Here is a 12015-nt window from a genome sequence, read left to right as displayed (position 1 = left end):
ATTGGGCGGAATTTTAGGGGCAACTCTCGTTTCTGAGTCACTGGCCCAGAATTTGCGGTCAGCGGCGAAGCAAAGGCAATCACCCGCTGGTTCTGAAGTAAATTTCCCCCAAAGACATAGAAACATAGAAAATAGGTGCAGGAGCAGGCCATTCAGCCCTTTGAGCCTGCACCACCATTCAATATGATTATGGCTGATCATGCAACTTCAATACCCCATTCCTGCTTTCTCTCCATACCCCTTGATCCCTTTAGCCGTAAGGGCCACATCTAACTCCCTTTTGAATATATCTAACGAACTGGCCTCAACAACTTTCTGTGGAAGAGAATTTCACCGGTTAACAATTCTCTGGGTGAAGAAGTTTCTCCTCATCTCGGTCCTAAATGGCTTACCCCTTATCCTTAGACTGTGGCCCCTGGTTCTGGACTTCCCCAACATCGGGAACATTCTTCCTGCATCTAACCTGTCCAATCCCGTCAGAATTTTATATGTTTCCATGAGATCCCCTCTCATTCTCCTAAACCCCCCCATCCACACCCAGCCTCCCATCCCCAAAGGGAGACGTAGTCTCAGAATGAGGGGCCGCCCATTTAAGACGGAGATGAGGAGGAATTTCTTCTCTCAGAGGGTTGTAAATCTGTGGAATTCTCTGCCCCAGAGAGCTGTGGAGGCTGGGACATTGTATATATTCAAGGTGGAAATAGATGGATTATTCAGCGATAAGGGAGTAAAGGGTTACGGGGAGCGGGCAGGGAAGTAGAGCTGAGTCCATGATCAGATCAGCCATGATCTTATTGAATGGCGGAGCAGGCTCGAGGGGCCGAATGGACTACTCCTGCTCCTATAGATTATAAGAACATAAGAGATAGGTTATGTGCTAAAACTCCTATTTCTTATGTTCTTATTTCTCATGCTCTAAAGTCCCACTCCAGAGACTTGCGGGTTGCACTCTCCACTTTTGCAGGAAATGCCATGTCCATCCGCACACACGTTTTATCAATGAGTGTAAGCTGATAGTATTCAGGCTCCCATTGATAAAAAACTGGGCGTTCCAAATTTAGAACGCCGCCTGATGCTGATTGGCCGGCGGGTGCCCGCCCGCCCTCCCGCTGTCTCACTGCTGCCCCCACGCGGCGCATCGCCGCGCTGACACTGAGCCCCAGGAGCAGTTTGAAGATTATTGTGCTTTCCTTTAGTGCTATTTGTTGGCGTGTCAGGCGCCCGGGCGATGGGACGGTCTAAAGGTGTGCTGATGTTTTTCTCTCCTCCTCCTTCACCACCACTTCCCCTTTTGGACCTGAAAAGCAAAGATTGTGTTGACCGGTCACCCAGCTCCCAAGTTTCTGGGGGCGAATTTTGAGACCATGCGAGCATTGCACTGAAGGCTAGAAGCTAGAAGCCAGAAGCCCGCCGGGGGCTGGAGGATTTGTGCTTGGCTTTTTCTTGCACGGTGTGTACACGTTGCAGAGCCGGTAAGTTTGCTAACTTGCAAGGAGCCTTCGTTACCAGCACAGGCACTGGGAGCTCTGAACCCGGCTAAAAGGATCACTTGCTTCTCTCTCTCTCTCGCAATTTTTGCAAGTTTTGGATTCTTCCATAAATCTGAATCTGAGCATTGCATTAGCTTGATTTTTTTAAATGAAAACGAATAATATTTACTATTACGCCGGCTGACAGAAGTTAGAGCCAGTTTTGCGCCGCTAATGCCTTCTGACCGACTTTATAAAACATCCCCAGTGCCTGCGCTCTTTTATCAGGAGTCGACTCTCAAATCTTTGAACCAGAGCACGTAAGATTTTTTTTAAATGCTCAGCGACATACAAAAACTAAAACCACGTTTAGGAAATGCATAGAAGGCAACTTATTTTAAAAAGCAGGTATGTTTAAATTTTCCAAAAGAGGATTTTTTTTGTAACGAATTGGTTGCAATTGGAAGTCTTTTTGTTGCAAAGTATTTTAAACTAAATGCACCGAGGCGAGCTCCCAGACAAGAGTTGAGGTGCAGACGCTGGGAGTTGCACGCGTCAAATTTCAAGCGCCTGAGCTCTTGTTTCTCTTTCTCCCTTTTCCCTCCCCCATGCGCCTTTTTAAAAACCACTTATTTCACCATCGATGCCTTGCAGGAGTGCAAAGCAGTTGCAAAGTTGAAATCTATTTTTTTTCTTTTTAAAATTTTAATCCATCGGAGATGCAAAAATCGGTTTTTATTTTGTCCGCAGTGTGTAACGCTTCTGTGTCTAGTGCAAGACACTATTTAAAAAGTTTTCCTCCTTTCTTTCTCGTACTGTTTGGGATCTCTGGAATAAAAGGGCTGGAATAAGGACCTTTTTTTTGAGGTGAGTTTGACTTAACACTTTTTTTGTTTCGAAGTTTGAACTCGTTTTTTTAAAATAAGTTGCACGGTGCAAGTGCTTCTCTCAACAGCAGAGGGACGCGGTTGCTGCTGAGTAAATGGTGTGTCCCACTGCTTTTTGTGCAGAACTCCCTCCTGGGATCTCGAATCCTTCACCGGCTCCTAAATCCCTCCCTTTCCCCGGTTCTCTCTCCGCGATTTATCGAGTTGTGGCGTTCACTCTGCGCTCAAGCGAGGTCTAAATAGATCTTGTTGTTTGTGGGATGGAAGGGTAAAGACCCTTGCACTCGTTCAGCCTTTGTCCATTTGAGAGAGAACTTGCATTTCTGTAGCGCCTGTCCTCACCTCAGGGCGCCCCAAAGCGCTTTGCATCCAATGAAGTACTTTTGAAATGTAGTTACTGTTGTAACGTAAGAAGCACAGCAGCCAATTTGCTCTCAGCAACTTTCCCAAAAACTTGCGTGTGTTAAAATTTCCTCCCTCTCTTTTTTTAAAAAAAAAAATACCCAACTCCTCTAGTAAAGGTATTGGATACATTGAACGATTTATCACCGAGGATATCAGGGCTCAAAATAAGGGACTTTGAATCCATCGCCTGCAGGCTCTTAACTTTGCTTTTAAAAAAAAAAGTTTAAAAAGTTAGTTTAAAAATTCGCACTTGCCTCTCTTTCAGAGAAGCTGTGTGGCATTCTGCTCAACAACAACAACTTGTATTTATATAGCGCCTTTAATGTAGTAAAACGCCGTGAGGCGCTTCACAGGAGTGTTGTAAGACAAATCATGCAGAGATCCTCACGTACAATGTATATTTGGGAGTGATTGAGATAAATGGTGATTCGAGGGGTGAGAAACAAAAGACTTGAATTTATATAGCGCCTTTCGCGGCCACCAGACGTCTCAAAGCTCTTTACAGCCAAGGAAGTACTTTTGGAGTGCAGTCAATGTGAGAAATGCGGCAGCTAATTTGCGCACAGCAATGTGATAATGACCAGATAATCTGTTTTAGTGATGTTGATTGAGGGATAAATATTGGCCCCAGGACACCAGGGATAACTCCACTGCTCTTCTTCGAAATAGTTACCATGGAATCTTTTACATCCACCTGAGAGAGCAGACAGGGCCTCGGGTTTAACATCTCATCCGAAAGACGGCACCTCCCACAGTGCAGCGCTCCCTCAGGACTCCCACTGGAGTGTCAGGCTAGATTTATGTGCTCACGTCCTTGGAGTGGGACTTGAACCCACAACCTTCTGACTCCGCAGCGAGAGAGTGCTGCCCACTGAGCCACAGCTGACATTGCGTATAAAAAAAAATAAACTTGCTGGTGGTGGTTGTGCGTGATTATTTTAACCATGTCAACGTGGCAGTTTGAATTGGGAAATGTGAGAATGTAATTAAATTGTAAATCACTCAATGCCTGGATAATCCGTGCAAGTTTACAGCAATGCCTTGTGCACACAGGCATCTGTGGGAAGTTTTTAAAGGGGTAGCGATGTTATAAACAGCCAGCAGCTAGCGACAGGTAAAAGTTCACCGGATATAGAAGTGTCACTGGTGCCTGTCGTACACTGAATTAACGCCTTTATCGCAGGGGACAGACTGACGGAGAGTGAAGGAGGAGGACAAGTTTAGATTGCAAGGACTGGAATGGAAATCTGGTACCGATACGATATACACTCCAGTCTCTCATCAGCCGTGGCTCAGTGGGTAGCACCCTTGCCTCGGAGTCAGAAGGTTGTGGGTTCAAGTCCCACTCCAGGGACGTGCGCACAAAATCTAGGCTGGCACTCGAGGGAGTGCTGCACTGTCGGAGGTGCCGTCTTTCGGTTGAGATGTTAAACCGAGGCCCCATCTGCCCCCTCAGGTGGACGTCCATAGATCCCACAGCACTATTTCAAAGAGCAGGGGTGTTATCCCCGGTGTCCTGGCCAATTTTATCCCTCAATCAACAGATTATCTGGTTATTATGGCATTGCTGTTTGTGGGAGCTTGCTGTGTGCAAATTGGCTGCCGCATTTCCATTACAACAACGACTACACTCCAAATGTATTTAATTGGCTGTAAAATGCTTTGGGATGTCCTGCGGTCATGAAAGGCGCTATATAAATGCAAGTCTTTCTTTCTCGCTGTCGGAGCAGGGATTTTCTGCTGTTCCGTAAGTGGTGAATTTCCCGTGGCCTGGCACAGAATGAATAGTTGTTTAAAAAGGTCAAGATGGCGAATGTTCAGAAAGAGGGTGAGGGTCTCAATGGGTGTTGAACAGTCCCGTTCCTCCCCCCCCCCCCACCCCCGCCGTGAGTAAACTGATTTAAAATCAATGAAAATTACTTTTTATATATACAGAAGAACTATAGTGAACCATTTAATAGTTAAATTGGTGTATACTAGAATGTTTTGTGCACTTGAAGTGCTGTAACCTACAGGGCTACGGACCAAGATCCGGAAAGTGGGATTAGGCTGGATAGCTCTTGGTCGGTCGGTGCGGACACCAGGACCAAATGGGCCCTCCTTCTGTGCCGTAAACTTCAAATTAAATATTTGTTGATGTGCAAAGACTTTTGAAATGAGCCTACTAGTGCCCGCGCACCTCAGAAAATGATCGCGATTCGAAGAGCCTTCCTGAGCCAACGGAATCTCGGATGGGGGCGGGGGGGAGGGTTGCAGTTTTGTGGGCCGGGGCCAGATCTGGGCAAATCGAACCCTGAACCGGCATAAAAGTGGTTTTGGGCGTAGCTCAGGTTTAAAATTCCCCGATCCTTTGCGCTGGTTCGCTGGATTCTGACCAGAGGGTTTCCCGTGCCTCGAGGTGAGGAACCTGAAGATGAGTAGTGAGTGTCAGTGGGTTCTGTGAATTGTCCAGACCATTCGAGCCCAGCTCAAACCCTGTCCATGGCCAGCGATCCCACGGGCATTTCCAGTACATCTTCCTGGGTATTGATCAGTGTCCTCGCATCCACCCCGTCCCCAAACCCAGAGGCTGAAGATCATTATTGTGTCAATTTAGCTGCCATGACAGAGGTGGGCATAGTCGGGATTTGAGAATGGGACTTTTGTGGTCTGAATGACTCAATACCATCTTGTCACACACACTGCGTTTGTGTAGTTGGCTTTATCAAAACAAAAAGTAAAACTACATCACTATTCAATAATCAGGACTTTGCACTGGTGACTTAAGCAAGTCCAACATTGCTGGCACTGAGACATATTCCCTTAAACAGTAACAGCTAGTTGAACAATTGCATGTTAGTTGGGAGTGATGGCTGAGGGAGTAAATTAGCCCCTGGAAGTAAAATCTAACGACTTTCATTTTAATTTATGACTTTTTAACCGAAGTGTATTTACCAATCTGATCAAGTTTCAGCTCGTATCCAAAACGTTGTTCCCAATTTCTCTTTCTTCCCCTCTCTCTTCCTAGAGGTGAGATCATACTGCTCAGGAGGCCATTCGTCCCATCGTGCCTGTGCCGGCTCTTTGAGCGAGTTACCCAATTAGTCCCACTCGTCCTGTTCCCTTCCCCCTAGTCCTGTAAATATTTCCTCTTCAAGCATATATCTAATTCAGTTTTAAAAGTTACTGTTGCATTCGCTTCCACTGCCCTTTCAGGCAGCGCGTTCCAGATCACAACTGTGTGTTTAAAACAAAAAATTCTCATCTCTTTTGACCATTATCTTAAATCTTTTTATTCCTCTGCTTACTGGCCCTCCTGCCAGTAGAAATATTTTCTCCTCCATCAATACTCCTTCCTCATTTTGAATACCTTAATTCTCTCCGCTCTTAAGGAGAACACAAGAAATAGGAGCAGGGGTAAACCCCTCGAGCCTGCTCCAGTGCAGACTTGATGGGCTGAATGACCTCCTTCCGCTCAAAATTGAGGTCAGCCGTGGCTCAGTGGGTAGCGCACTCGCCTCGGAGTCAGAAGGTTGTGGGTTCAAGTCCCACTCCAGAGACTCGAGCACAAAAATCCAGGCTGACCCTCCCAGTGCAGTGCTGAGGGAGTGCTGCATTGTCTGAGGTGCCGTCTTTCGGATGAGACGTTAAACCGAGGCCCCCATCTGCGCTCTCGAGTGGACAGAAAAGATCCCATGGCACTATTTTGAAGAACAGGGTTGTTATCCGTGTCCTGGGGCCAATATTTATCCCTCAATCAACATAACCACATTACCGCATTGCTATTTGTGGGAGCTTGCTCTGTGCAAATTGTTTGCTGTGATTCCCACATTATAACAGTGACTACACTCCAAAAGTACTTCATTGGTTGTAAAGAGCTGTGGAGGGTCCCGAGGTTGTGATAGTCGCTATATAAATGCAAGTTTTATCTATTTAGCTGATAGGTGCTCGATGGCAGGCAGCATTGGAGATGGCTATTTACATAGGATGCACTGATCTGCCTTGTGGACTCTTCAGTCCTGCTCATTGGACCTTGTGTGTGTGTTTTGCAGAAATACAAGTGACTCATCTAGAAGATCCAGCTCCGATAGCAGTTGCTATTTGTAAGCGGCCCTGGTGAAGACATAGACCCTGATAGTCGCCCGTGGACCCTGATCTATTTCTTGGGTTCTTGTGACCCCAATGGGCTATGTTTTGACTGTGCAATAATGTAAAAGAGGCGATCGCAGTTTGGCAGCATGAGTGATTGACTGGACTTCCTGGTATTTCTTCCATCTCACCCCCATATCATTCTCTTTCTCTTCCCCCCCCACCCCCTCACCCGCAATTACTAAAGATTTTTTTTTTCTCGAGGTTTCAATAGAGCTTGATAAATCTAAAGCACAGTCTGTAATTTCCCATCCGTTGTACCAAGCTTTTCACACGAGCGATTCTAAAAGCTCTTTACCAAAGATGCTCGTTGGTGCTTGGAATAATTATTGGATTTTCTTCTGGTTTATAAATTGGTGATCAGATACCACTTTAGCATGGCTGTAAACCCTGTACATGTTTTCATATTTTCTCGAGACAGAAGTAAAATCATTAAATTAGTCAGTGTCAGCTGTGGCTCAGTGGGTCGCACCCTCGCCTCTGAGTCAGAACGTTGTCGGTTTCAAGTCCCACTCCAGAGATTTGAGCACACAAATCTCGGCTGACACTCCCAGTGCAGTGCTGAGGGAGTGCCGCACTGTCAGAGGTGCCGTTTTTCGGATGAGACGTTAAACCGAGGCCCCGTCTGCTTCCTCGGGTGGGCGTAAAAGATCCTATGGCACTATTTCCAAGAAGAGCAAGGGAGTTATCCCCAGTATCCTGGCCAATAGTTATCCCTCAATCAACATCACAAAAATAGATTATCTGGACATTATCACATTGCTGTCTGTGGGAGCTTGCTGTGTGCAAATTGGCTGCCGCGTCTCACATTACAACAGTGACTACACTCCAAAAGTACTTCATTGGCTGTAAAGCGCTATATAAATCCAAGTGTTTCTATTTTTTTTAAGGTAACGTGGGATGTGTGTGCGTGTGCGTGTGCGTGTGCGTGTGTGTGTGTGTGTGTAATCGCTCCATCTTCGGCAGCCGTGCCTTCAGCTGCCAAGGCTCGGGCTCTGAAACCTCCCTTAAACCCCTCTGCCACTTAACCTCTCTCCTCCTCTAAGACACTCCTACCTCTTTGACCAAACCTTTGCTCATCCGTCCTAATATCTCCTTCTGTGGCTCGGTGTCAAATTTTATTTGTTAACGTTCCTGCGAAGCGCCTTGAGATGTTTTACTATGTTGAAGGCGCTGTATAAATACAAGAGGTGCATGTGTGTGTGTGTGTGTGTGTGTACCTCGCTAGCTTGTTTACATTCTGTGTTCCTTCAGCTTTTTCTTTGAATCATTTTCCCTTCTGTTTGGTGCCAGAGTAAAATCTTGTTGTCTACTCAATAGTTTTTAGTCTCGCTACCTGGTTAAAGTCTGCAGTATCGCCTTACTAGAAAGAAAGATTCTTTGTACGTCTTAATTAAGGGAGTCTTGTGTGCTGGATATCTTGCTGCATGACCTCCTAATTTCAGTGGCTCACAGTAGGATTGCTGTTTACATTCGCCCCTGTATAATTATTGTTTGTTCCCGTAATTCTACATAAGAACATAAGAAATAGGAACAGGAGTAGGCCTTACGGCCCCTCGAGCCTGCTCCACCATTTAATACGATCATGGCTGATCCGATTACTGACTCGGGTCCACTTCCCTGCCCGCTCCCCATAACCCCTTATTCCCTTATCAGTTAAGAAACTGTCTATCTCTGACTTAAATTTATTCAATGTCCTGGCTTCCACAGCTCTCTGAGACAGCGAATTCCACAGATTTACAACCCTCAGAAGAAATTTCTCCATCTCAGTTTTAAATGGGCGGCCCCTTATTCTAAGATTATGCCCCTAGTTCTAGTCTCCCCCATCAGTGGAAACATCCTCTCTGCATCCACCTTGTCAAGCACCCTCATAATCTTATACGTTTCGATAAGATCACCTCTCATTCTTCTGAATTCCAATGAGTAGAGGGCCAACCTACTCCAACCTTTCCTCATCTCCAGAATCAACCTAGTGAACCTTCTCTGAACTGCCTCCAAAGCAAGTGTATCCTTTTGTAAATATTGAAATCAAATCTAACAGCAAAACTTGTTTCGGGTGAAAGGGATCTGTATTTTTTTCAAATGTTCTGTTCGATTCAGGATGCTTGTCATTTCGAAGGGGGCCGTTTGTAACCTCTTTTCTCCTCTTGTAACGCAGGTAAACGATGGCTTGGTCCTCCTGGTTGGTTGTGGTTACGTTCCTCGTTTCCTGTGATAGTGGCATGACTACCTGCTTCTCAGGTTGTCACTGTGAGGTGGAGAGTTATGGGATGTTCAGCAGCTTCAGTCTGACCAAAGTGGACTGCAGCGGTGTCGGGCCTCATCTCACTGTGGTGCCCATACCGTTGGATACTTCTTACCTGGACTTGTCTTCCAACCGTTTGAAGGCCATCTCCCCCTTGATGTTCACAGGGCCCGGCTACACCACCTTGGTGAGTCTCGACCTCAGCTACAACGAGATCACCGGCATGTCCGCCAGCACCTTCTCCAAACTGCGGTACCTCGAGGCGCTGAACCTGAGTCACAATTCCCTGGAGGCGCTGGAAGAGGGAATCTTTTCCAACCTGCCTCTCGGGGAGGTCGACCTGAGCCACAACGAGCTCCGCGAGATCAATCTGGATGCCTTCGCGTCCAAGGGGCACAGGAAGCCGCTCAGCGTGGACCTCTCTGGCAATCTCATCGCCACTGTCGTCCGAAGCCTCGACAAAAGCGCCGCCAACATCTACAGCCTGAACCTGTCGGGGAACCGGTTGCGAGCTGTGCCGACCCGCTACCTTTCCGACGTCCCGCTGCGCTATCTCGACCTGGACCGCAACGCCATCTCCAGCCTTCCCGAGAACGCCTTCACCGGGCTGCAGGAGCTGACCCGCTTGTCGCTCCGCGGCCTTCCCGAGCTGAGCGCGCTGTCTCCCAACAGCTTCAAGGGGCTGCAGAGCCTCCAGATCTTGGACCTGTCGCACAACCCGCGGCTGAAGTCCTTGAACGTGGCGGTGTTCGATGGCCTGGGCGCCCTGCAGGAGCTGAGCCTGGAAAAGACTGGAGTGGCGACGCTATCGAGCGCCGTCCTGAACTACCTGCCCTCCATCAAAAAGATCTCGGTGGGGGACAGCCTGCTGAGGTGTAGCAAGACAGCGAAGGAAGGTTCGTTCCACCGGCAGTTTGGCTTTGTGCAGAAGGAACAGACCCTGCACTGTCTCGATGTCAGCGGGGCCTCAGACACTCACTACGTCCTGAAATTGAAATGAGCCGAATTAGAACTACAGTGAAGAGAGACGGGCTTGTAAAAAATTTTGGGACAACCTTTGCCCGTCTTGTTGAAACAAGAAGTGCCTTCGTTAACTAACCTTTCCCGTATTTCCCAAAAATCTTACAAGAGCTCCCCTCCTTAAAAAGTTTCTCTCTCTCTCTCGTACATGTCGAATACCCTCCCTCGAGTCACAGGTTGACAGTCCTGTGCCTTTTTTTAAATTTAGATAAATGGGTGTGTTCGGCCGGGGGGGTGGGGGGTGGGGGGGGGGGGGGGGTTGGGTGGGGAAGGCATCAGTCTTCAACAAAATGGGGTACTGAAGTTGCATGATCAGCCATGATCATATTGAATGGCGGTGCAGGCTCGAAGGGCCAAATGGCCTGCTCCTGCACCTATTTTCTATGTTAAATATCAAAAAAAAGGCGGTGTGAATCTGCCCAAACCTGACCCTGGTTCTCCAAACCGACTTCTCTCCGATCGTCAAGTGATGCTGGAGCTGGATTTGCAAGATATGGGCGAGTCTCGCAGATCCCAGGTTGTAGCACGCTGACGATCTCTCCCTTCGGTTCAACCATCGGCAGAACCGTACCAACTGCGGAGTCGATCTGTAAAGAAATCTAGTTTGGTTTTCCGACCCGTGGATGGTGCTGTAAATGGATTCATTTTGCTGCGTGCACAGAACCTGGTCAGGAAGCCGTTCCACAATCCTGAGTTTCCCACCCGCCTTTTTCCTTTTTTAAATAATAAATTCAGAATTAATGTGCATAACTACCTATCTCCACTTGGGGTGCGATTTCAATTCAATATTTGATTCAGTAATAAAACTGGAGCATCAGATCACTTTATATTGCACCGAATAATCTCGCTGTCGTTCCATTGTCTTCCACTTTCGAATCGTCAAACCTGATTATTAAGATCCCCCCACCCCGGTTCTTTATTTTCTCTCTTCTCTAAACCAGTTTTCCTCGACCACTTTTATTCTGAAGGTGTTACCGGTTTTAAGGTCGCCCTCTGATACCTCACCCCCAATTCGCCGTGAAGCGAGCCTCGGTTTTATGAATACCGGCAGGCTATTCAGCTACGAGCAGGCATCGCAGCTGAACCTGATCCCCACCCTCATGCCAACGTACAACCGTGCGCTTTTCCCAGCGGGGCTATCCAACTGTGGCAGGCATCACAGCGGGACCTGGTCCTGTCCTCCACCCAACATTCCAGTTGCCAGGAGCAGGAATCCTGGCTGCTTTCTCCTCCGCCCAGCTTGCTTGACACTGGTTCAATTGTAACATCCCAACCGGGTGCTAATCAGGTTGAATCCAGGTACTGTAGCACAGTGGTTATGTCACTGGACTGGTAATCCTGAGGCCTGGGCTAATGATCTGGAGACGTGAGTTCAAATCCCACCATGGCAACTGGGGAATTTAAATTCGGTTAATTGAATAAAATCTGTAATTTTAAAAAAAACTATCAGTAATGGTGACTGTGAAACTACCGGATTGTCGTTAAAAACCCAACTGGTTCACATGTCCTTTTTTAGGGAAGGAAATCTGCCGTCCTTACCCGGTCTGGGCCTATAGGTGACTCCAGCCCCACACCAATGTGGTTGACTCTTAACTGCCCTGTGAAATGGGCGAGCGAGACACTCTGTCATCACCTCGAGGGCAATTAGGGATGGGCAATAAATGCCAGATTTGCCAGCGACGCCCACATCCCGTGAATGAACCAAAAAAAAAACGAGTATCTCCCTCCGCCGGTGTTACAGAGCAGATTTTGTGCTTTAACCAGCTGAGCCAACAGGGGAAGTAGATGAGCTTCTTTCACCCCCCCACCTCCACTTGCTGATAACAGACCTCCCAGAATTTATTGTCCCGCTCCCAAAATA

The 12015-nt window shown here is 47.4% G+C and overlaps 1 protein-coding gene across 2 annotated transcripts; it reads left to right on the top strand.

The window, feature by feature from the left end:
- The first annotated feature begins 1179 nt into the window (after positions 1-1179).
- tsku (tsukushi small leucine rich proteoglycan homolog (Xenopus laevis)) lies at positions 1180-10363 on the top strand. Of its 2 annotated transcripts, none has more exons than XM_070891653.1 (2): positions 1180-1472; positions 9048-10363. In XM_070891653.1, exon 2 carries the CDS (start codon positions 9055-9057, stop codon positions 10132-10134), a length of 1080 nt encoding a protein of 359 aa, XP_070747754.1. In that variant the 5' UTR covers positions 1180-1472; positions 9048-9054; the 3' UTR covers positions 10135-10363. The 2 variants fall into 2 exon arrangements, with proteins under 2 accessions (XP_070747754.1, XP_070747755.1); XM_070891654.1 differs by lacking the exon at positions 1180-1472 and adding an exon at positions 6864-7002.
- Positions 10364-12015: the final 1652 nt, after the last annotated feature.

This window comes from Pristiophorus japonicus, chromosome 10, assembly GCF_044704955.1.
Source record: "Pristiophorus japonicus isolate sPriJap1 chromosome 10, sPriJap1.hap1, whole genome shotgun sequence".
Lineage (NCBI taxonomy): Eukaryota > Metazoa > Chordata > Chondrichthyes > Pristiophoridae > Pristiophorus > Pristiophorus japonicus.
Note: the sequence above shows the minus strand (reverse complement) of the source record. Positions and strands in the feature narration are given on the sequence as shown.